This window comes from Gopherus evgoodei, chromosome 4 (assembly GCF_007399415.2).
Source record: "Gopherus evgoodei ecotype Sinaloan lineage chromosome 4, rGopEvg1_v1.p, whole genome shotgun sequence".
NCBI classification, from domain to species: Eukaryota; Metazoa; Chordata; order Testudines; family Testudinidae; genus Gopherus; species Gopherus evgoodei.
The window spans coordinates 112,937,822-112,962,581 of NC_044325.1; the positions used below are offsets into that span (position 1 = coordinate 112,937,822).

General features: G+C 50.1%; 1 protein-coding gene across 1 annotated transcript in view; it reads left to right on the plus strand.

Moving 5' to 3' along the window:
* Window positions 1-24,760, plus strand: part of DUSP8 (dual specificity phosphatase 8) — a 92,083-nt gene that overhangs the window by 11,648 nt on the left and 55,675 nt on the right. The window contains exon 2 of the mRNA XM_030560581.1: window positions 10,777-11,160. Coding sequence (XP_030416441.1) covers window positions 10,930-11,160 — 231 coding nt within the window. The 5' untranslated portion in view covers window positions 10,777-10,929. The remainder of the gene's footprint in view (window positions 1-10,776; window positions 11,161-24,760) is intronic.

The following is a 24,760-nucleotide window of genomic DNA, read 5'->3' on the forward strand; positions in this document are numbered from 1 at the left end:
CCAAACCAGCTCGAGCCCCCACCCAGTGACCTGGGACACTCACATACCACCCCCACCCCCAGGCGCCTCTAGGAGGCAATACTTCCCCTCTCACAAGCATGGAGTCTGAGCGTAGCAAAATCCTTTTAATAAAGGAGGGAATCAATGCGGCATCACATTGGAAAAACACCACAAACAGGATTATAACACAAACCATAAGCAAAAAAAGCCACCTCCAAGTATGTTTGGCAATGTCCTTTCCCCCTTAGGGTCTTAAGTCCAATCACCCCAAAGTCCAACAACCCAAAAGTCTCTGGTCAGTGCCACCCCAGTGTTCAAAAGTTTATCTGCAGAGTTTTACCGCCCCCCAGCCTGGGTGAAAATGGGGAGGCACACACAAGGTTTTAGGGGGCACCTTACATGGGCACCATGGAGTTCTGCGGCAGCCTTCACCACGACCAGGTCCACTCCACCAGCTGACCTGTGAGCCGCTCCAGCTGTCCCCACAAACCGCTCCACTCCACTCCACTCACTCTTCCATGGGCTGCTCCAACATGCTGCAAACTGCTGCGCTCTGCCAGCTGCTTAGCAAAATATTTTTAGGCTCCCCCACTAGTTAACACAGTACTCAGTGATCTCAGCTCAGTAAGCTTAGCTCTTTTAGTTATTTCAGCTTGTAGTAGGGAAGCCCTGGTGCTGGTGCACCATTGATCCAACATGAATTGACCTCAGAAGCCTCTAGATGGACTCCTAATGGAATCAAAATTAGCTCTGCTCTTCAACAATGGAGAGAGGAGGATGGGCAATTGGTGTTCCAAGCCCTCAAAAGGGGCCCATACCATTAGATACACACACCAGTCCCCAACCTCTCTCATTTCAGTGGGTTTTGGCACCCATGTCCCTTGTCTAGCAAGTGCTACTTAATTGATGTTGAGACATCTCTGTCATAAAGCAGTCTCATAGTTCCTCATTCACATAATCAGGGTGACAACACTTTATTCCTCCTGCCCCAAAAGCAAAGCATTTGGGGATCCCAGAGCTGTGAAAATAACCATCCCAGGCTGCCGTGTGCTGTGCTAGGTGGGGTGGGTGTGCCAATGCAAATACCTAAAATTCCTTTCCACACTCCCCATAATTCACCACCAGATGTCAGGGTAGAGCTCATCCTGATTCTGCGTACACATGTAACATCCGATGACCAGAAATACCCTTGTGCCTTTGGACTTAAGGGTTCAATGAGACTCTTACAGAAAACCCAACGTCCAAGAATTCTGTTGTGTGTATCTTGGTGCACAATTCATACCTTAGAAGTACAGATCTAGATGGACCATGATCCATTTGCAGCAGAGAGTGGCATATTTAAAACCGAGGAGGCTTCTGTTTCCTACTATGCGTCCCAGCCAGCATTAAAACACCAGAAAGAAATCATTATAAGACTTGAGGGTGGGAATTAAACTATAAAGCAAGAAGAAATGCAGCAGCATGGGGAAACGAGAGAGGGGAAGTGATCCAGCAAGCAGCTGGGCCTGTGTATGTTCAAGGCGTGTGCCGACTGCCACTGAGCTGCTGTGCTGGGCCAAAAATGGAAGCTCCCCTTCCAGACTTCTTAAGGTGAGATTTGTTTGCACAGATGGTTTGCTGCAGTGAGAGCACTACAACTTGTGCTTTGCCTTGATGACGATCTTAAGGTGAGGGAGGTCAGGCAGTACAAAGGACGAAGTGAAAGATAGTCTCAAGTGAGAGATAGCGTGGTGGTTTCTCCTTTCTGTATTGGTTCCTCTGTTAGTCTGTCTGTCTGTCCTGGGAGAATCCTGTCCAAGGTTAGAAAGGGCATTGGACTGTGAGACATGACTTCTTTTCTCAGATCTCTCTCTGATCTGCTGTGTGACCTTGGGCAGGTTGCCTTACCCTCACCCTTTGTCTGATCTGATCTATTTTGATTGTAAGCTCTTGCTATATATATTGTACAGTGCTTAGCATTATGAGGCCCTGAGCTGGGCTGGGGTCTCTAGGTCCTACTGTAGTACCTACCTATCCCTGTATGAGGATTTGCTCTGTTGTAGTTATCCAAATGCTTGAGGTGGAAAGACAATTTCCTGCCATCAGGTTTTTTTTTGAGGGATCCATCCCTTACGCAACCTAGAGGCAAGTCATTTTATCTTGTTGGGAAAGTAAAATATCATTTGTGGGTTTTTAATGGCCGTTTGTTTTCATTACCCACCTTTCCCTTGAAGAGGCTAAGTCAATTTTTTGTGCCTGAGCTGACAGATCTTGGTGACAGTGTTTCAAGGTTCTGCTAACGAGGATCCTCACCCAGGATATGTTAACTACAGGGAATCTCCCCTCAGAAGGGGAGAGTCATTTAAGTGAGGCTGAATCTCCTTTTTAAAGGGCATCCCAAGTTGTCTGCTGACAAATCTCCAAGGGCCATCCTAGCAGTGGTACTTGATGCTGCCTCCTTCCATCACCACCCCATAGTCCTAACATGCCCCATGCTGGCTAGGTGTTTGGGTGTCGTTCTCAGAAGCCACAGCTGCCATTTAACCTAGGTTGTACGTGTTTAGCCTCAGTAGCAAAAAGGGGAATTGCAGATAGACAAACTGTAGACTGATGTCTGACAAAGGGGGTGGAAGCAGCCTGTAGTCCTCTCTGTGAATTCAAATCTGAGTCAGGGCATTCCTCTCCCCGCCCGCGCACCCCCCCCCCCCCGACCCAAGCAGATTGTGAGGCTGGTTGGAGTCACCCAGGCAGTGCCAGTGCAGTTAAGACTGGGCCAAGGCTCCTGCTGCTTGCTAGGTGTCTTTACTGCAGAGAAACCCAGTTAATGTCTCCACGGGGCTTGAGACGCAGCGGTTGCCTGGCAGCTACATGGTTGCTGTGGAAACCAGAGGTGCTAACTTGTTAATGAGCCCCATGTCTCTGATTGCTGCTGCAAAATACTAATAATTAGTAATAGTCCCATGATTTAGGGATCCCTCAGGTAGTGTGAGCTGGCAGAGGGGGTTTGCTAAGTGCCCATGTACTAGGAGGGATATGTGGGGGAGCGAGGGGGGGGGAATCCTTGGCAACAGTGCCAGAATTTACATCTTAATAAGCACCTGGATAGCGCTGAAGCTTAAACGCTCCTGCCAGTGTTTCAGGCCATAAGATGACAGTTACTTTCTCAGCAGTCCTTCCCGCAGATAATCTCCTCCCGTCCCTGAAGGCTGAGCCAAGAATTACTGACAAGTTCTGTCAACACCTGCCCTCTGCGCACCTTGAGAGGCTGCGTAGCCCATGGGTGGGCATGGCACTGGTCAGAGGGTAAAAAGACCTGAGTTCTGTCAGTGGGTGATAGGCAAATCGCTTCAGCTCTCGGTGCTTCAGTTTTCCCAACAGGGATATAATGATGCTTTCCTCTCATTGTAAAGAACTCTGAGGTCATGGATGAAAAGAGCTAGGTGGTATTCTCCTTGCCCCTTTGCTTCCTTGTGTCCAGATGTCCACTGACCGTGTTTGAAACTATTTGCTCCATCACTTGTTTTCTGTCTAGTCCACCCAATGCAGGACTGTCCCCTATAGTATATTCTCCAGTATTTTCTCCAGCACTACATCCAGGCTGGAGTTATCACCTGTTGCCTCTTCTGCCTGAGCTGACCGTTTTAAAGTCATGTCCAACGTTTAGGCTTGATCCTGTCCCTATCAAAGTCAATGTGAGTTTTGCTTTTGATGGGAGTACGGTTGGACCCATGGTAGTCAAGTCTCTGGCATTTCAGTATGGTTCTGCGGCAAGGGAGATCTCTGGTAGAAGGCAGAAAGCAGCGTGTGGATGAGCCCTTTCCATAGATGACCCTTCTGCTTGCTACTGGCTGGGAAGAGGGAAGAGAAAATAGAGGGAGAAACACGAGCTAGTTGTTGGCCTTGCGAGGGTATAGTTAACCTTCTTTCAGATTGTTTCTCTTTCCCTGAGCCTTGGCTGCTTCCATCTATATTTAGGACTTGCGGGAACAACAAAGGGGAGCAGAAAACATCAGGGAAGGGAGCAGGAGTGGATGGGGAGAAGAGGAACAAAAGGGCCAGAAACAGGCTGGGTCATGAACAATGTTGAACCCACTACTTCTTGCAGTGCAGTTGACTTGCCAAAGGTAGCAAGAGGGGCAGTTCTGAGTTAGACCAGTGTACTAAAGGGAAGAGCCATCATGGAGGCACAAGTGCTAGCGCAAAGCAATTCGGTGACCTGAAACTGGCTGCCTGGGGTTGATGGTTGCTACTCAGTACATCTGCAGAGGTTCCCTCGTTAACATCCCCCAGTGTGAAACTCTCTGCAGGAGCCAGCTCAGCACCCTTCCTATGCACATGTCCCCAGTAGGAGGCCTAGTAGGGCTCATCCACACGCTGCTTTCTGCCTTCTACCAGGGAGCATTCTGAGGCAGCCAGCAGGAGTGAAGTATTGAGGGCAGGAGCAGCCAGGACATTGCTATACCTAGTGGGGTTGGGGGGTTTTTTTTGTGTGCTGCTGCAATGGCCCATTGGTGCCTAATTGCAGCCAGGGTGGAAGATAGGATGGACCTGAGAGGCTGAGCTCTGTCTCAGCAACAGCACAGGGATGAATTCAGGCTCTGTTCTTCTCCAGAGCTTCTTATGTGCTTGCCGAGCATGCCAAAACAGGTGTGCATCTAGAGCACATGAACCTTTGCATGGCTTCTCTAAGTGTGTAGGACTGTGTGTGTGGAATGGGTGCTGTGCTATATTACACGCAAGGGGGTGTGAGATGTTGATTACTCCAATTGTGGGGAAATAATCTGATCTGGATGTTGGTGTGGGGGCCAATACTGTTTGAATGCAGCTGCCCAGGCGTTGCCCCTCCTCAGGGACATGCCTGAGGGCCCTTTATGGGAAGGGAGAAGGATGAGAACAGATGGCTGCCTGTTGGCCAGAGATCCTCACCCAACTCCATGTTCTCTGGCATTCTTCAAGCTTTCCCACAGCTCTCATCTTGAGGCTTCCTGGCTAGGTGTCTCCACCAAGAAACCACCTTTAATTTGTGAAGGGTGTTCTCCAAGGCGTCCTGCACCAGCAGCAGGAAAAAGTAGTAGTCTGAGTCCTAAAGTAATGAGGGGATATGAGGGCAGATGGGGGAGTTGGAGACCTGAATGGGCAGCCGAAAACCCTGGGCCTGATTTCCATTTTTTCCCACCAGATATAGCCACTTGTGCACCTGAGCAAATAAGCGCTCAGGGCAGCACAGTTCAGGCCCAAGGAGCTGAGTGTTTTCAAGTTATTGCATAGAAGTGTTTGGCCCCACTTTGGGCTTGTATTGCAGGGCATGCTCTACTGTGTGTGGTTAAACCCTTGGTGCTGACCCCGTGCGATTTTGCTGATGTGTATTTCAATTGAGTCGCATGCCAGGGATGAGTCTGCCCCACTGTCTAGAGATGGGGGGCGCATGGGGAGCGTAAGGCACACATGAAGCTGTCTTTCTGTCCCTGAGCGGCAGCATGGCGCCGCCTGCTTTGCTGTCCCCATTCAGCTAAGCCTGTGGCCCATCTCCTCATTACAGGCACTTCAGGGAGAGGTGGGATTAAAGGATTATGGTAATGTTCTTCAGGAATGCTCAAGATGATTAAGGCAGCTTTAATAGAGTGATAAGAGAGGGACACAGCTTTGTTTCTGAAACCCCAATTTAGGTTTCAGGTTAACCTTTTCCCCTCCTTTGGACTCCTGTGGTCTCCTGTCATGGTGGTGAGGTAATGGGAGACCTCTCTGGACCTTGCTCAGCAACATCCACCAGCCATTCCTGCTCCTTCACTTTGACCCAGTTGGCAAGAAGGAAGAAGACACTTCCCTTATTTAGCCTCTCCTCGTATCTCCCCAGTTAACTTCGTGTTAAAGTTCGTTTGTACTCTTAAGAGAGACTGTAAAACACAGCACTGCAGGGTGTCCGGATCAGTGTCTTTCAGTGACTGTAGAACAAATATCCTTGGTTTACGAGTAAAAATGTTTCTCTTCTTGCTGCCAGCCCGCCAAGCCAAGCCCAGCCTGTGATGTGAGGAGTCAAGCTGGGCTCTCTTGGCCTTTCCTCCACTAGCTTTCCCTGCATGCCTCCCTCACAATTTCCTGCGGTTGCTGTCCCCACTGGACGGTGTAGCCCAACTGGCTTTGGCAAGGTTGAGAGCAATAACACAGAGCAGATAGCAGCCATTGGTGTTTTTACCACCATGTCACCGAGACACGCTCTCCCTGTGGCTGCACAGCGTAGTGGTAAAAGCACTGACTGCTCCTTCTGCTACTTCCTGGTGGACAGGACAGGGCAGGACAGGAACTCTGTTTTGTGTGGACAGTGCCTAGCACGATGGGGCCTTGATTGCTGATCAGGGTTCCTAGGTGTTTCTGTAATGTTAATAACTAGTGCCAGGAGCTTATGTCTGTGCTAGCACTGCTGCTGCTGTTACCATCTGTACAGCTGAACCAGGTGGTAGCAATGGTGGGAAGCTTGCGGGGAAGTGGGGGAGACTAGTGAAGGGATGGAGCATTTTCTGGTTTCTGCATCACCAGCAATAAAGATTCTGCAAATGGAAGTTAGTGTGATGTTCCAGCAGGATCAGACTTTAGCTCACTCTCCCATAGCAATGCCGGCACTGCAGGGCTATCCGCAATAAAATAAAATCAAGCTGTCAAAATTTGCTGTAGTCCTATGAAGTCAGCAGATGGGATTCTGAATTCATACAGGAAGCAGACCTGCTTCTGCATAGTCTCTCTCCAGAGCAAAACCTCACTTGAAAGAGGATGCAGCCCTGATGCCTGCCTGAGTGGATAGCTTCCTGGTGTTCGTTTCTGTGGGGAGACAGGGAATACGTGATCAGGGATCATGTCAGCATCTCTGTTTGACACCTTGTCGGCACAACCAGGCATAATTCAATTTTTTGTATTTCTTAGCACCCAGAGACTATAGCTGAGATTGTGACCTCGTTGTGCTGGGCACCCTACAAACATGTAGTGAGAGAGTCCTTGCCCCAAAGAGCTTACAGTCAAAGACAAAGGGTAGGGGGCAGGAGGAGGCATGGAGAGGTGAGATGACTTGCACAGGTCACACAGCAGGTCAGAGGTGGAACCCTCCCGAGTCCCATGTCCCAGTGTAGTGCTACCTTATCCAATAGACCCTTCTGCCTCCCATGATGCTGAGTGGGTGGGAGTGCACTAGAATAAACAACTCTCTAGGTGTCAAGGGATGGTGAATTGTCTGGACTGAACTTCTGGGCTGTCGTTGCAGCCTTTGTTTTGGAAGAGCTAGAGTGTGGGGAAAGCACACTACCTGTGTACACAGAGTCCTCTCTGGGCAGTGGGGGTTATCGCTTGGGCCTGGCTGCTTTTCCCTCTGTCATGTTCCCCGCCGCTTTGTCTATCTAAATGCTTGCTCACCTCTCAGAACTGACCACACACAACCTCTTTCAAACTGGCTTTTCTTGGAGCAATTAGGAGATAAAGGGGCTGTGATCTTTCCCAAGCCCCTCTGATTGTGTTTGAAAACCCCAAAGCCACCCCTTCTTCACAATCTGGAGAGTGAGAGGAGTGGATCCTATTATCTCCTTGGATAATAAGCTATCTTTCTCTCCCTTTCCCGTCTCTGGTGGACACCTTTCCATCCCTTTCCAGTGTTCCATACCTATCCCTCCGTCTGAACCTTATCTCCACCTCTTTGTCTCTCTCTCTCTTCCAATTCCTATTTTTCCTGGCTGGCGTTTGAGGAATCGGGAGGGGAATTGGCAGCTTGTATTCCCTGATGGAGAGGGGATAGGAGCAGAGAGAGGGAGAGAAACCTAGCAAAAGCTGGCTAATTTGCATCTTTTCTGATTGCCCATGCTCTATAGCCCAAGTGCAGCGGGGGGTCTCCAGCGAGGCTGTTACTGCATAATGAGGTGGGTCATATCACAGCAGGAGCCAGCCTTCCCTCCTCCCCCTCCCCCAGGCCTCTAAATTAGAACTGTTTCATTTTTGAAACCCTCCCTAGAAGGAAAAAAATACGAGTGTGTGAATAGCTGTGGTGGGGAGGGATTGTGAGCTGTCTATGGGAAGGGGTAGCTGAGCTCTGATTGGAATCCTTGTGCTGAGATGTAAAGCGATACCAGCGCACAATGTTACAGGGGACAATTGCACAAAGCTGTGAGAAGCTTTCTGTGCTGTAAGGGGGCCATAATCATCATTTCCTGATGGGTTTTAAGCTAAATTTAATATGGCGATGGGTGACTGGGTGTGTTTGTGGGTATGTGGTTTCTTGGTGTATCGTTCCTGTTGTGTCCCTAGACTGGGAGCATGAATCTTGGCACTGGCGGTTTGGGGGTATAGATTCTAGTGATCCTAGTGCTTTGGGGTGTGGATCTTTCTATGCCCAGAAGAGGGGGTTTATTATTTTAGGGTTGCTCATCAGCGGGGTTAAAAGAAGCCTTCAGAGGCTGGGGAAAAAAAACCCATATTCTGAGGATTTATGTCTTTCTGGATGTTCACTGTGTTCTCTAGAATCACTTACCTTTTAAAGAGCGGGATTTCTCTCTCGCTCCCCCTGGTTGTGGAAGGGCCTTCACCATATAAATAGAAATGGTATTGAGCCTTTGTCCTGTCTACTGAGATGGAAAGCTCCTTGGGGCAGAGATGCTCTCTCACTATATGTTTTTAGTACGGTGCCTCGCATGATGGGGCCCTGTTTTCGCTTGGGACCACTGGATGCTGCAGCTGACATAATACAAATTAAACAATAAAGACTGAAATAGCGGCAGCAGTGGAAGAATGATTTTTTTCCCCTCCTTTTGGCTTTGAGTGGGAGTTGACATCAAAGCTGGTTATTACTATTAAAATGATGGCAGAGTTAACTATTTCACATGCTTCACTTTGTGTGTCTGGACTCATGTATCAGTTGTCATTTGAAAGGTTCTTCTATAGGAGTAATGCTATGCGTGGGAAAATGTGAATAGTCTGATGTTCTGTGGATTTCCAGCTTGGGGGTGGGGGTTGGGGGGACAGCAATGCAGGGACATAACAACCCTAGCTATGCCCTTTCTGAATTGCTACATGGCGGGGGGGCAGGAGGGTGGAGAAGAGGGATCAGAATATGGAAATGGCTGAGAACAACCAGCATCCTTTGAGTGACTGAGATGCCTGCTACTGTCTCTGCAACAAATCCTGGCTCCAAGAAAGTCGGTGGACCTGACATTGTCCTGAACTGGCCCCGCTAGAAGTGATTGTTCACTTTTCCCGGCTCAGACACACTGGGCTGCCCTGGTACGGCCTGTGGGTTTTCTATACAACGTGGTCTGCACTGTAATAACCTGGTTGCTATTTCCGAATGGCTCTCCTTGTATCCTACAGTGATGCAGGGCATTAAAACTGAAGAGGCCTGAGCCTTTCCCCTGTGCCTGCCAGGCAGACATCCTGCAGATGTGAGCAGATTGCTCCCAGATGCTGAGTTTGGGGCTTTGTAGAGCACTTAGCAGTTCTGTGAAGCTTCCATGGAAGATCTCTGAGCACGTCACTAACACTAATGAGCCCCTCTCCAAGACACCCCTGGGGGAGAGTGAAGTAGTATTCCCATTTCACACATTGAAACACAGAGCAGCTAAGTGACCTGCCCAAGGTTACACAGCACATCAGAGCTGGGAATAATGTTCAGAGTCCAATATTTTCAGAAGCTGCTAGTGATTTGTGGGTGCACAAAGTTTAGACACCTGAAAGGGCCCCATTTTTCAGCAGGTGTTGAGCACCCACTCTCTGAAAAGAAGGCCCCTTTTCAGGCACCTAGAATAGCTAATCAGTCTGGCACAAGTGCTGAGTTCAAACCACCTTGATCTCCCGAGTTAACTTTTGTGTTAAAGTTTGCTGGGCTGCTGCTTCTTCCAACCCTGGGGCCCAGGGCTTAGGTAATGCAAAAGCTGCTCATGCTGTGTGCTGGCCTTTGGCTTATGCTGGCTGGTCACTGCAGGGGTGCTCCTGATGATGAGAGCTAGGCTGCTGGACTGAATAACTTCATTTCCTTGGAGAAAGGGAGAGCACTTGCCATGAACCCAGCACCCCCGTGCAGCCAGCTACAGGGTGTGGAGGAGGGGGTCCATGAGCTGGGCTTTACTGGTCCATGTCCCTCTAACTTCTTTATTAATCTCACAGTGGTCAGGGCCCCACAGCTCCTGCCCTTCACACTGGCCCTGCCTCTGACAATGTGCTTCAGTGAGCTGGTCCGGGCAGGGTCAGGTGGGACCACCTCCAGGCTAGCAGTAATTGGGAGAACGGAAAGATTCTGGTTACAGTGTTTAATGAAACTGCTCCCAATATGCTGAATCCTGCTCCTCTGAGCTGCCTCCTTCCATACCCTGGACTGGGTTTCTGGGGTGATGGGGGGAGAGGGATTGAGGTGGAAGTTCTGTGTGTTTGTGAGGGGAGAAGCTGTTGTGTGGTGGTAGGGCAGGCTGTGAGAGGGAACAGACCCTGTGGAGGGATTCACTCAGATAGCGAGGGGGTGCAGCAGGTATTGCAGAGACCCAAAAGACCAGCACTCTTGGCTCCATTCTGCAGTCTCCATTTTCACCTTTCTGCCCAGTTGGCTGATCTGACAGGTGAATGTACCTTGACATTCCATGTAGAAAGTACCACAGTCCATGCCAGTTTATCTCCGTGGCTACCCTGGTGTAAATCAAGAGTAACCCCATTGGACTCAGTTGTTGGCCCATGTGGCCAAGATAGGATTTGGCTCTTGGAAACTTGTTTCCAGTTGAATTCTCAGGGCTGCTCATGCTGTCATAACACCTGACTCTGGGTTTCCCCTTTCCTCAACAGGTTCGGCATGATGACTTGGCATCCTGGGCTTTAGCGGCGTGGCAGGACAGGTGCTGCCTTGCTCGCGCTGTATCCCACTCCCTCTCTCCTCTGGGAGATCTGTGCTGCCTTCCCTCCCTTCCTCCCAGTCACTACGGAGGGGACAGGCCCGTTATGGCCGGGGACAGACTCCCACACAAAGTGATGGATGCTAAGAAGCTGGCCAGCCTCCTGAGGAACGGGGCCGAGGGCACCTTGGTCATTGACAGCCGCTCCTTTGTGGAGTATAACTCCTGGCACGTCCTCAGCTCCATCAACATCTGCTGTTCCAAGCTGGTCAAGAGGAGGCTTCAGCAGGACAAAGTCTGCATCACGGAGCTCATCCAGCCAGCCTCCAAGATGAAGGTACTCAATCCGGCCCTTGCCTGCCTTTCCACTGGGGCCCCCCACCTAGGGACCTGGCCTGAGAGGGCACGTGACTGTCATATGGAGCAACAGGATGGAAGTGTCTGCTGCTGGCTCGCTCTTCTGCTGCTTATTCCAGTCCCTTAGAGGGGAACCCAGCCACTGCCCTCTGGCCCTGCCATCTCACAGAGGCAGAGCAGTCGTGCCCCCGCAACTCGCTGTGTCCATGGCCCACAGAGGTGTTGCCTGTTAATGTGGGAAGGAGGGGGGTTGAGCCGTTAAAAGAGGCTGCCCTTTCGTGATGCTCTACTGTCCCTCGCCTGAGGTTGCCACCGGAGAGACTAACGGGTGTGTTGGCCTTGGGCAAGGGGCATTGCATTGGCAAACCAGCCCCACAGCCCTCTAGTAGCTAGTACTTAATCCCCACTAAAAACTCGTCTCTCCCCTCTTCCATTGCTTGCCCTCTTCAGGGACCCATATTCCTCCTCCCTTGGGACTCCAGCGCTCCTATCCAGTAGCATTGCTTTTTCTTCGCGTATGCCCCTTGTTGGGCTCAGCCCCAGAGTTTGGATCGGGCTCTGATCGCCCCCAGCTGTGTGGGTTCAGGTCCGACTCGATTTAAAATGGCACTGGTGCCCTGATGGCTGCTTCAGTGCTGGCAGGAGCAAGTCCTACCAGGGTGGACTTTGCCGTTAGGCTCAGAAGCACTGCTGTAGGGGATCTCTGTTCATCTCCTCACTCCCCTGCAGCCAGTCAGCTGGATGCTGCACTTACCCTTTCGTAAGCTCTCTTTGTTACACGACTCTAATTTCTCGCACACTGAATGGTGCAAGCATCATTTGTTTCTCTTAGCTCCTTGCCTGATAGAACCGTCCCTGCAAAAGCAGCTGTGCAAAACCCACCTGCTAGCGGCCATCCCTCTGGGAGTCCAGGGACTAAAGGGGGGATAATCCTTTCAAATGGGATTCATGTCAATGAGAGCTCATTGCGTGCTGGATGAATGGCAGGGCTGGGCTGCTGATGAGGCGCCATACCAGTCTTCCGCTCCTTTTGTGTGCCCTGCCATTGGGCTAAGTGGCAGGAGGGAGGCTCACATCTGCCTACCGAAAGGTCGTCCCTACCATGCTGGCCCTGTTGGTGGGGTTTGGTGCTGACCTTGCCCCTTCCTCCCTCAGAGGCATTCTGGGGCTTGGGGAAAATCCAAACCGATTGGATTTGTTGCCTATTTACCCCAGTGCTAATATGCCCATTTCTAAAGGGGGTGCCCAGGGCCTGAGAATCCGTGGGGTCACCCGGCTGCTGCTAGCTGTGTCAGTGCTTCACGGGATCAGCCCCGGCTCCTTGCTCTGCCAGGCGTGGGGTTTATTGGCCTGGAACCTCCAAGGCAGACAGGCAGCGTTCAAGCTGACGCAGCTCCTTGTGGGGGGGGGGCGGGGTAATGTGCCAGAGGCCCCCCTAGGGGTGCATCCTCCTGCAGGGTGGTCCTGGCATTGGCTTAAAGCAACATGCAGCTAGAAACCTGCCCGCACTGGGGGCACATGATACCCTAGCAGCAGCAACTGTTCAGCCACCCGGTGTCTCCCCTGTTCTCTCACCCTCTGTCTGCGGGGCTGTTCCCTCCCATGCTTTGCATTAACCCAGGTGGATGCTTGGCCGTTTAACAATAAGCTCTCTCCTGAGGCCTCTCCATTTGTGGCTTGCTCTCTGCAGTTGCTCCTGCTTTTACTGTTCATTCTTCTCCTTTCTCTCTCTTCTCCCCCCGCTCCCCATTTTATGGCAAAGTGAGGGTAATTCAGGCGATTAATCAAATGCTAGGCCCAGCTGGAGCCATCTGTGGCATCCTCACACCCCCTCCCCATGCACGCGCGCACACGGGCTTCCTGATTGGCTGCCGGTGACATCACCCTGCCTGGATCAAGGAGGTTTGCACTGCGGGGTGGGTTGGGGAGCCTTGCCTCCAGTCTGTGTTACTGATGCTTCAGGCCGGGGGATTGGAGGGGATTGCAGAGAATTCCTCCTGCAGGGATTTAGCTGTTCTTAAATCCGCTAGCGAATAAGGCCGAATAAGCAGTTTTTACAAACTGAGAGAGAAAGAGAGAGAGGTGTATCCACCCTCCCCTGGTCTGGGGTTACCTCTGCAGTGGGCATGGTCATGTGCAGCAGCAGCAACAGAGCACTGATGCCCTGCATGTGTGCATGGGGGTGGTGACCAGTGTTAGGCAGGGAAGAGCCTAACCTTCTGTCTGCAGACCTGCAGGGCTTCAGGAGTACAGCGTCTCTACAGCCAGGCCAAGGAAATCCCCACAGCAGTAGCCAAAGGGAGCTGGGCCAGCACCCCCCATTGCTCCTCTCTTCCAACCCCCACCCGCCAATGGACGCTTTAACGTCACCGGTGTCACCCAAACTTCAGACTGGTGCAGGCGTGCGTGGCCCTTTATTGCTGTCCAGCTCACATCAATAATCCATCTAGCCCAATATCCCGGCTCTTAACAGTGGCTTCTTCAAAGGAAGGTGCAGGAGACCCCCAGTGGGTAATTACATAGCGATGTGGGCATTGATGAGGGACAGAATTATAATTTCCTGGGAGTGACACTGCAGTGCTGGGAGAGGAGGCACTCGTTGGTTTAACTTCTCTTCTTACCTCCTTTAAGGCTGAAATTTGTCATGGTGCTTCCCAGGCCAGACGCGAACATTCTTCCGCTGTGCTTGCGAGCGAGCCATTCGTTAATATCCTCTAGCATGCTGTACCTCCAGAGCACTGGAGTTAATCTTCAAGGCACCCTCGGGGAGTTAAGCCACTTGCCCCAGGAAGCCAAGGGTTCTTGTCAGATCCTCTGCTGGTATAAATCCAGTCTAAAGCTCTGTTGGCTCTATTTGTGCACCAGCGGCCGATGTGGCTGTGGGTTTCCTGATTCCAAGTCCTGTGATCAGGCTTCTGAACTGCACCACTCTTAAGGAAGTGTACTTTGGGCTGATGAAAGCAGCCCGACTGCAGTAACTGATAAGTCAAGGATGCACTTTGCTCCCAGTAGTTTCAGTCAAAGTGATGTTTGCTGTTGATTTAAATAGGAGCAGGACTGGGCCTTATAACCTGCTGATGTCCCTTTAAGAGCATATTTTAGACCCCACTTCTAAATTTTTTCCCTCCCCCCCTTCAAAAAACCTTAAATTTGTGTGCTGCTCACTGTCGTTTTTATTGGGCATCTCAGTTTTGTTGGTCAGTTTGGGAGCTGGGGAGTGTTGAATATTTCACCTGGTGGTTTATTGCACCACAAGAGGAGTGGGGCCTTATGGGATTTGTGGTTATTAATAACTGGCCCCTTGGGGAAAGAAGGAGCTTCTATGTCTGCTTCCAGAGGGACAGAAGAGGAGATGATTGCTCCTTTAGGGCTAAGGATGAAGATTCCTGAGTCCCCCAGAGCAGGGCTGAGGGGAGGAGCTGCCAGCGCCTCTCTTCTTTCCTTCCCATCAAAGCCATTGGGATGATGGGAGAGGCTTGGGACTATTGCCAGTTGGGGATAGAGCACTTGTCAGGTGCTTGGGAAAGGGGAAGGGATGGGATAGCAGGGGACCATTTAAGAGGAGGTGTTTGAGGGAGGGAATGGGACTTGGATCAGGATCTTGGGGTTGCAAGGAAGGTATAGGGACTGGCTGCAGGCATAGGTGGGCAGAACGGGCAGCAGAAATTGAATATGGCTGCAAATTAGAAGCATAAAACTAGAACAGGAAACATACATGCTCTTAAAAAAGAAAAAAAATGCTCTTACCCGCTCTAATTCCGTACGCAGTAGCATTATGCACTTAAGGCCAGTTCTCCTAAGGCCTCCGCACCCAGCAGCTCTCATTGAGAACAATAGGAGCTGCTGAGCACTGTGAAAATCTCAGCATGAACAGAGCAGGCCCTAAGGAGGCCAAACAACCCACCTTCACTTCCAGAGAAGAAACTGTTGCCCGTCTGCATATGTAGTAACCCTGCTCACTATTCCTGTAGTGGTTTAGGACAGCTTAACTAGTATTAAGACTGAGCCTGATACATTTATGATCAGGATTATAAGACAGGGTTGCCTGTGATAGCCGGGGATTGGACTCCATGACCCAGGAGGTCCCCTTCCAGTCTTATGTACGAGCCAGTGGTCCAGCCTGCTGGGTTAATGGTCCATGAAAGCTGACTGTGCAGTGAAGCGGCCGGGAATCTGCCCGAGGAAGCTGGATTTGGAATGTAACGTCAGAACGAAGTGGCTGGTCTGGGCCGATGAGTGGGATGGGGTTGTTGCCTGACAGCGGTGGTAGCTCTGAACCCAAAGTTCATCTCTGAATTCCGAGTCTTCTCTAATGGGTCAAACTCAGCCCCTAGATCTGAACCCTCCTGTGCAGAGGGAGGTTTAGAAACAGTTTGAATTCCCAGCGGGTAGATTGTCTCTTACAGAGGGGCTTGAGCTACAACCTCTGACCCACAGCTGGGTTTACAGCCAAGGATTTGGACAGGGTCGGGTTGACTTGTTCTCCCCTGTTGTCTGCAGCCACAGAATTACACCAGCCACTGGGCCTTGGTGGAACAGCAGCTCCCTTTGGTGGCTAGTTCAGGTAATGCACAGTGTGTGCTCCCTCTGGATCTCTGTTCAACCCCGGTCCCCCTCCTTGTCTATTTCAAGGTACAGGCTGCTGGTGGGTTTCTTCCCCTGGCCCCCCTTGGCAACCAAGGCAGCACCATCCCTGGCACTTTGAACAATATCAGTTCAGTGTGTTAAATACATGCTCCCCCCATCACCACTATTTCTTGGTCCCTGGAGGGGGGGGCGCCAGCTGAGTGGCTCACCCTCACGTGATCCAGTGTGTGTGTTTGGTGGGGGAGGGGGCTGGGACCAGCAAAGCTGCTGCTGAGTAGCAGATGGCAGGAAGGGTGACATCATAGGCTTGATTGTCCTACCCCATTATTTTTCCTGACAAGCCTCCCGCCTTCTTTGCTGGTTTCCTGCTGACAGATAAAGGCAGCCAGGGATCCACAGCACTTCTCCCCTTTACGTTTCTGGGCTTGGGGGTGGACGGACACACACACACACACACACACACACACACACACACACACACACACACACACACACACACACACCCTTGCTGTCCAGCTCATTGCCTTTGCCCTACCTCATTGGGCAGTAGAGGGAGGCACGGACTCCAAGAGCAGCAGCCCCTGCCAGGCCATGCTTTCCTATCTACTGCAGAACCCAGGGGATAGGGCAAGTTCACCTTGGAAGCCACCTGCTACTCCTCTCTTAGGTAGGCATGGGAGCTGGTGGAGAGGGGCATGTGTCCCTTTCTGTCCCTGTGGCGGCAGTTCTCCTGCATTCAAACACCTGGTCCCCCCTCTAGTGTGGCTGCCCTGATGTTCCCACTCTGCTCTCACCACACCCTCTTTCCGTCCCTCCCTGCCTGCAGCAAGAAGGGTAATAATCTCTGCCATGTTATCTTGGCACCAGGAATGTTTCCTCCTCCCCTCCCACCCTCCCTTACAAACCCTTTCAGATGCCCTGCTTTGGCTCATTGCCATGGATAAGTAATACTGACACCTGGCTTCCCTTGTTAAAATGTGAGGCAAAGGGACACGTTGGCTGAGCAGTAGGTACTTAAAAGTTAAAATTGCTTTTTCCAGGGCTTGTATTGAAATGTGCATATGCTTCTCCTGACCTGCCTGAGTGAGTGCAAGAAGAAAGACTATATCTAAGCCAGAGGTTTCTAACCTCATGTGCTCAGTGGACCCACCAACAGGGCAGGAGCCTCTTGCCCCAGAAATAGGAGAAATTTCAAAGATCTACAACCCCCTTGGCCTCTTAGACAACATCAAGCTCTGCAACTAGAGCTGTGTGCAAAATTGGGGATGGAACCTTTTTTTTCCAGTTAACAAATGGCCTTTATTTGAGATTAAAAGGTTACAAAATATTTGAACTTTTACAGCTTTTTCAACAACAAACATTTTATTATTTTTTTAAAGGAAAATTTCTGCAATTTTTTTTTCTTGGGTGGGGGGAAAGGAGGAATGAGAATTCAATTGCTTTTTGGAACTTTTCACAGGAAATGCTTAGTATTTTGCAGCCAGCTCCACTTGCTACCCAGTTCTGAAATGCGGCTGCCTCTGGGGTGGAGCTGCAGTAACAGTTAAACAATGGCTGCTCTTGTGTAATGTTGCCATCATCTTTTTTTGAAGGGCTGCTGAGGAAGTAACTATTGTCTTAGGGGTGATGTGTATAGGGAAACCAGGGGATCGTTCTATTGTTTGTGCTGCCTGCACGTCATGAAGTGATACGGAGCTACTGTTTACTTGGTACAATGAGTCACTGTGTTTTGAAATATTTTTGTGAGGTGTCTGACGTGTTTGGATAATACTTAGCTTTCATGTAGCCCTTTTCATTTGTAGATCTCAGAGCACTTCACGAGAGGGAAAAGTATAATTATCTCCATTTTACAGATGGAAAAACCAAGGCAGAGAGAAATAAAGTGGCTTGTCCAAGGTTCCCCAGCAGGCCAGTTGGGAACAGCACCCAGGTCTGAAGCCCCAGTCCAGTGCCATTCTGTAATCTAAGTCAGTGTTTCCCAAACTTGGGATGGCACTTGTGCAGGGAAAGCCCCTGGCAGAAAGGGCCGGTTTGTTTACCTACCCCGTCCGCAGGTTCAGCGGATCGCAGCTCCCACTGGCCGCGGTTTGCTGCTTCGGGCCAATGGGAGCTGCTAGAAGCGGTGCGGGCCGAGGGATGCTCCCATTGGCCCGGAGCAGTGGCCAGTGGGAGCTGCGATCAGCCAAACCTGCAGACGGGGCAGGTAAACAAACCGGCCCGGCCCACCAGGGGATTTCCCTACACAAGCGGTGTCCCAAGTTTGGGAAACACTGATCTAAATCAACGAATACTTAATATTCTGCTTGGGCTAGGAGCTGTACCCAACTGAAACTGCAGGGAGAGTTTAGGTTAGCAGGAATTCGGCTAAAGCTCTTGGACTCACACGCTGACACTTATGCTTCTTTACATACTCGGTCTTATCTGAAATCTCCATTGCTTCCTGCCATAATGCTGTGTCACTGGCTCAGTACTGACTTGCAGGGAAGCACCAATAGCACCTGGATGTTGTATGAAAGTCTACTATCTAAGCACAGGGTCTGACCTCCCTCCAGGTAGCATGTGAGAGCTGACAGGATCGTGCCAAAAGTGTCTGCAAAAATCTACACACCTTGGCAGCATTTGAAAAAGTGTCAACCTGCTACTCGGGTGTGAAGAGCTATGAAAATCAAAAACACTTTTATGAAAGTATAGTTTTCGGACTTTTTTTTAAATGGGGTAGGGATAGACCCCCATCCTCATAGGATCTGAGTGCTACACAATCTTTTAATGGATTTATGCTCACAACACCCCAGAGAGGTAGGCTGTGCTGTTATCCCCATTCCAGCTGGGAAGTGAGAGACAGAGCAGCTAATCGACTTGCCTAAGGTCACACAGGGAGTCTGTGGCAGAGTAGAAAATGGAACCCTAGGTCTCCCAAGTCTTAATATGATGCCCCAACTTCTGGACAGTTCCTCCTCTTACCTGAGTACTGACTCTGCTAGAGAGTTCTCACAGCCAGGTGAGGAGGGATGTGAGGATTTCTCATGGGGCACTTCTGCACCCGTTTGTGCTCCTTCTCCCTCCCCCTTTAGAAGGCTGAGATTATTTTATTGCTCGTTTAAATAATAATCCCTAGAGAAGGATGTCCCCAGGTGCCCTCCAAAGGCTTTATTCCTTCCCCCCCAACCCCCCTGCAAAGCACTGATCAGCATCCTGTAAGCTGGTTGAGAGAACTCTCCTAAGCCAGGCTGCAGCAGGCAGAACAGCCTATAGGGAAGAGCCCTGCAAGAGCCCCATCCTCAGCACTAGCAAGATGGAAGGGAATTCAGTTTTATTACAGTGAATTGTTTGACGTAGGGCAGCATCTGAGTCTTCATGCTGAGGAAAGGGCGTTTGAGCACAAGAAGCTTGAGAAGCATTGTCCTCACTGCCATGGCTTTATCCTCTGCTGAGCTGCAACTAGACTCTGAACGGGTGGGGTCGTTCAAAGCTGGAACGAAAAGGGATGTGAACTCTTCTTTGAACCAAAGCCACCGAGCTGGAGACCTTTTGAGTCACACTCAGAAATACAGCTGGTTGAGGGGGTGTTGGCTTTGTTTTGTTTTTGTTTTCTCCCTCTTCAAAGGCTTCAGCCCAGGAACCTGAATGGGATTATGGAACTGTGAGTGGAAGGTGTCTGGCTGCACATGTCCATCGGTCCTGGTTCACTGAGAAGGTTCCAGCCTGGATCATTTAAAAGTCCTCCTCTGCTCCCTGTAGATACAGTATAGCAGTCATGTGATCCTGAATTCCCAGTCCAGTAAGTGGCCTGCTGGACCCACAGCACCACAGCATCCTGCTCGCGAGGACGTGGGTTGCTGAGGCAGTCATGGCATACATATGCGTAGCTCGTACCAATGGTGTAGCGAGAGGAAGCTCCATGTCCCATCTGACTGGTGGGCCAATGACTGTATACTTTTGTGTCTGAAAATGTCAGTGGAGCTGCCTGTGATATGTGGAACTGCGTTAACTGGTTGGCTGTGCCAAATGTCTCCCAACCTCTAGGAAGTCTCCATTACCTGGGATTCCTCAGGCAGTTAAGACGTGGTTGTCAAGTATAATTCCCAATTCTGGACCTTAGCGTCCAAAATATGGGTACTAGCATGAATTCCCCTAAGCTTAATTACCAGCTTAGATCTGATAGGCTGCCACCAATCAGGAATTTTTAGGGCCTGATACCCTCTGGTCCCCCCCAAAACCTTCCCAGGGGACCCCAAGACCCAGATTCCTTGAGTCTCACAACAAAGGGAAATAAACCATTCCCTTTCCCCTCCCTTCTCCCTCCCAGCTCCTTCCCACCCTGGGAACACTAGAAGATCGCCTGATTCAACTTCTTGAATCACCACACCGAGAGGAGTGTTACCTTCCCCTCATCCAGAGGCAATACAAGCTGCGTGAATATAACACAAAGAGAAAATTTATCCTTCCCTTCTCCCCACCAATTCCCTTGAACCTTAACTAGGAGAAAAAAATCACACAGCTCTAAAAAGCAAACTTTTAATAAAAAAGAAAGAAAAAAGTAAAAGGTTTATCTCTGCACTTTAGATGGTAAAAAGTTACAGGGTCTTTTAACTATAAACAATAGAAAGAAACTTTCTCCAGCAGAAACACAATTTAAGCTACTTCCAGCAAGTACACATATGCAAATGGAAAAAAAAAACAAATTAAAAGACTATGACCGCCTTTTCTTACTTACAATTCTGAATAGATAAGAGACTGTAGCAGGGAGATTGGCAGAAACCTGTTTGCACCTCTAGTCCCGTCCAGGACCCAGAGAGAACAAAACCAAACCCAAAACCCACAAACAAAGGCTTCCCTCCACGAGATTTGAAAGTATTTTGTCTCCTGATTGGTCCTCTTGTCAGGTGTTTGCAGGTCACTGTTTGTTAACCCTTTATAGGTGAAAGAGACATTAACCCTTAGCTATCTGTTTATGACAGTGGTCTTGGGAGAGAGAAATAGGTTCCTCCTCCAGTTGAAAGGGGGCTTACCTTTGTCTTGAGCCAAGGCGTATTGGGGAAAACTGTAGACTACTGTCTGAGCTACTGAGTCAGCTCAGTTAATAGAGGACAGGTGTCCAGTGGGGATCACACATCCATTGCCACAACTGGCACCTTGGACAGGACATCATGTCTGGTATCTGTCGATGACCCTTAAGCAAAAAGAATCACCTGTTGGAATCAGCAGTTGGTGTGGGGTGGAAAGGTTTGAAATCGCTGCTCTTGTTTGCAAGCTGGTGCTAGTCCTTGTTTTCCCGCAGTAATTCAGGATGCACTTGGGGTGTGATCACTTAACTCCTTTGACAGTGTCAAACAAGGCACTTTCTGGCAGCAGATTACCATGGTGATGGGCATTTCAGAATCCTAGGGGTAGAGCATCCTTCCATTCGGATTGTAACTTTAGGCAGCTGGATGAGGATTGGTTCTTGGGAGAGCAAGGTGTATCACTTGGCATGAAATGGTTAATTAGCTCCAGTGCTTCCTGATCCCTCTGCAGCATTGGGTCATCTCCTAAGCAGGTGCAGCTTTCCCTGGAGAGTGTGCTAGGAGGAGTCACCTCCTCTTTAACTCTTGTAGAGTTTCCTCCAGGTTTATTCTTGCTCAAATAGTATCCATGTAGACACAGATCCTGGCTTCAACACCTGGCTTCCCTATCAACTTTCCCCTCTATGGTTAGGCCCAAAGGTGGCCTAGCTTGCCATAGAGTGTCAGAAGCGTGTTCTACTGTAGACAGCACTCATACCCTGGCATGGCTAAGGATAGCCAACATAATCCACTAGCACTTTTCCATCTCACCTCTCCAAGTCTCTTCAGCCAAGAGTCCAGCACTTCTCTGCCGAACGCTTGCATAATGCCAGCTAAGGCTCTGGCCTTGTGTTCTTCCTTATAGCTGTGCTAGGAGAGGTTCTGCCAGTATTGTGAGCTTCCCCACAGCAGTGCTGTGAGAGGCTTTACAATTCCAGCAGCATAATCCAGCTTTGCATATCAGTCCAGCCCTGTCCCCTTGTCCATTGCAGCAAGGGGCAGAACAAGGGCTGAGGTGGACCTGTGTCCCAGGAGTTCTATAACCCTGCAAAGCCCTTTTGGGTTGGGCAATTAAGGCAGCAGTGCGGCCTGCTTGGGGGAGTACTGGAGCCAGCAGCTGCTGGTCAGGGCAGGCCCAAACTGTCTGTCCTCTGTTCCTTCAAAGCACCAGCTCAAGGTTGAATTTGTCCCTTGTTGTTTGTTCCAAAGGAAAATGGTGGGGGGGGGGGAATTTTTAATACATTTAAGGAAGCCAGCCCTTCCGTCAGCCTGTTTCTGAGCTCTCCTCGGCCAATGCAGTGTTTGTTTATTGCAGCTAGGCCATGCAAGGCCAGGGCTTGTTTGGCATTTATATTGCCCGAAAGCTTGTAACTTTAATAAGATGTAAACCGTGTCACATCTATCTGCCGTTGCCTAGCAACCCTTCAGTAATAGGCAAAACAAAGCCTCCCCGTGTGGAGGAACACTAAATCCTATTGTGGGATAATTTGGTTGGCAAGTGGTTATCTCCCCTGGGGGCCCCCTGCACTTGAGGGGGCACCCTGGTGTGCCTGGCTAAGGTATCTGTTCTCTGGCGGGGCGTGTCCCCACCCTGTTGAGAAAGGATCATTTTGGTGCATTCCGATGCTGTGGTGTGCAGGGTTGATGGGCTCCTGACAAGATCAGGGTTATTTAATAATAATTGGAGATATACCTATCTCCTAGAACTGGAAGGGACCTTGAAAGGTCATCAAGTTCAGCCCCCTGCCATCACTAGGAGGACCAAGTACTGATTTTTGCCCCAGATTCCTAAGTGGCCCTCTCAAGGATTAAACTCCCAACCCTGGATTTAGCAGGCCAATGCTCAAACCACTTAGCTATCCCTCACTATCCCTCACTCACTATTGACACTATGTCTACACTATGGGATTATTCCGATTTTATATAAACCGGTTTTGTAAAACAGATTGTATAAAGTCGAGTGCACGCGGCCACACTAAGCACATTAATTCGGTGGTGTGCGTCCATAGTCCGAGGCTAGCGTCGATTTCTGGAGCATTGAACTGTGGGTAGCTATTCCGTAGCTATCCCATAGTTCCCGCAGTCTCCCCCGCCCCTTGGAATTCAGTGTTGAGATCCCAGTGCCTGATGGGGCAAAAATCATTGTCGTGGGTGGTTCTGGGTAAATGTCATCAGTCATTCCTTCCTCCGTGAAAGCAACGGCAGACAATCATTTCGCGCCCTTTTTCCCTGGATTGCCCTGGTAGACGCCATAGCACAGCAACCATGGAGCCCGTTCAGCTTTTTTTTACTGTCACCGTATGTGTACTGGATGCCGCTGACAGAGGCAATACTCCAGCGCTACACAGCAGCATTCATTTGCCTTTGCATGACAGCAGAGATGGTTATCAGTTGTTCTGTACCGTCTGCTGTGCCATTTGAGATGATGGTTATCTGTCGTTCTGTACCATCTGCTGCTGTCATGGGTGCCTCTGGCTGAGGTCAGCCGGGAGTGCAAAGACAAAAATGGGAATGACTCCCCGAGTCAATCCCTCCCTTATGGTATCTAAAAATAGTAAGTCCTGCCTAGAATATGGGGCAAGTGTACTAGAGAACGAGTGTATCAGAACAGGAGAGCACAGCTGCTCTGTGTCAGATCCCGCAGAAATGATGAGCTGCATGCCATTCATGGGGGGTGCCCCTGCAACAACCCCACCCGTTGCTTTCCTCCTCCCCCAACCTTCCTGGGCTACCATGGCAGTGTCCGTCCCCCCCATTTGTGTGATGAAGTAATAAAGAATGCAGGAATAAGAAACACTGACTTGTTAGCGAGATAAAATGAGGGGGAGGCAGCCTCCAACTGCTATTAGTCCAGGCAGGACATTAAGTGGTGTGGGGGAGAGGTGCCCAGCATCCCACTGCTATGATAGTCCAGGAAGTACAGAATCTTTTCTTTACACATGAAAGGGAGGGGGCTGATGGAGCTCAGCCCCCAGTTGCTATGATGAAGACAGTTACCAGCCATTCTGTACCATCTACTGGGAATGACCAGGAGTCATTCCTATTGTTACCCAGGTGCCCCCGGCCGGCCTCACCTAAGGCTTGCCAGGTGCACTCAGCAGATAACAAGCATATTGTACCATCTGCCACCGGGGAGGGAAGAGGAGCAGATACTGCTCTTTACTGCCGCAGCATCATGTCTACCAGCAGCATTCAGTAGACATAGGGTGACATTGAAAAAAGTCAAGAAACGATTTTTTTCCCTTTTCTTTCACAGGGGCGGGGAGGGGGTAAATTGACGAGCTATACCCTGAACCAACCCGGACAATGTGTTTGACCCTACAGGCATTGGGAGCTCAACCAAGAATGCAAATACTTTTCAGAGACTGCGGGGACTGTGGGATAGCTGGAGTCCTCAGTACCCCCCCCCCTCCATGAGCGTCCATTTGATTCTTTGGCTTTCCGTTATGCTTGTCACGCAGCACTGTGCTGTGGACTCTGTATCATGGCCTGGAGATTTTTTTCAAATGCTTTGGCATTTCGTCTTCTGTAACGGAGCTCTGATAGAACAGATTTGTCTCCCCATACAGCGATCAGATCCAGTATCTCTCATACGGTGCATGCTGGAGCTCTTTTTGGATTTGGGACTGCATCGCCACCCGTGCTGATCAGAGCTCCACGCTGGGCAAACAGGAAATGTAATTCAAAAGTTCACGGGGCTTTTCCTGTCTACTTGGCCAGTGCATCCGAGTTCAGATCGCTTTCCAGAGCGGTCACAGTGGTGCACTGTGGGATACCACCCGGAGGCCAATATCGTCAGTTTGCGGCCAGACTAACCCTAATCCAATATGGTAATACCGATTTTAGCGCTACTCCTCTCGTTGGGGAGGAGTACAGAAACCGATTTAAAGAGCCCTTTATATCGATATAAAGGGCTTCATTGTGTGGACGGGTACAGCGTTAAATCGGTTT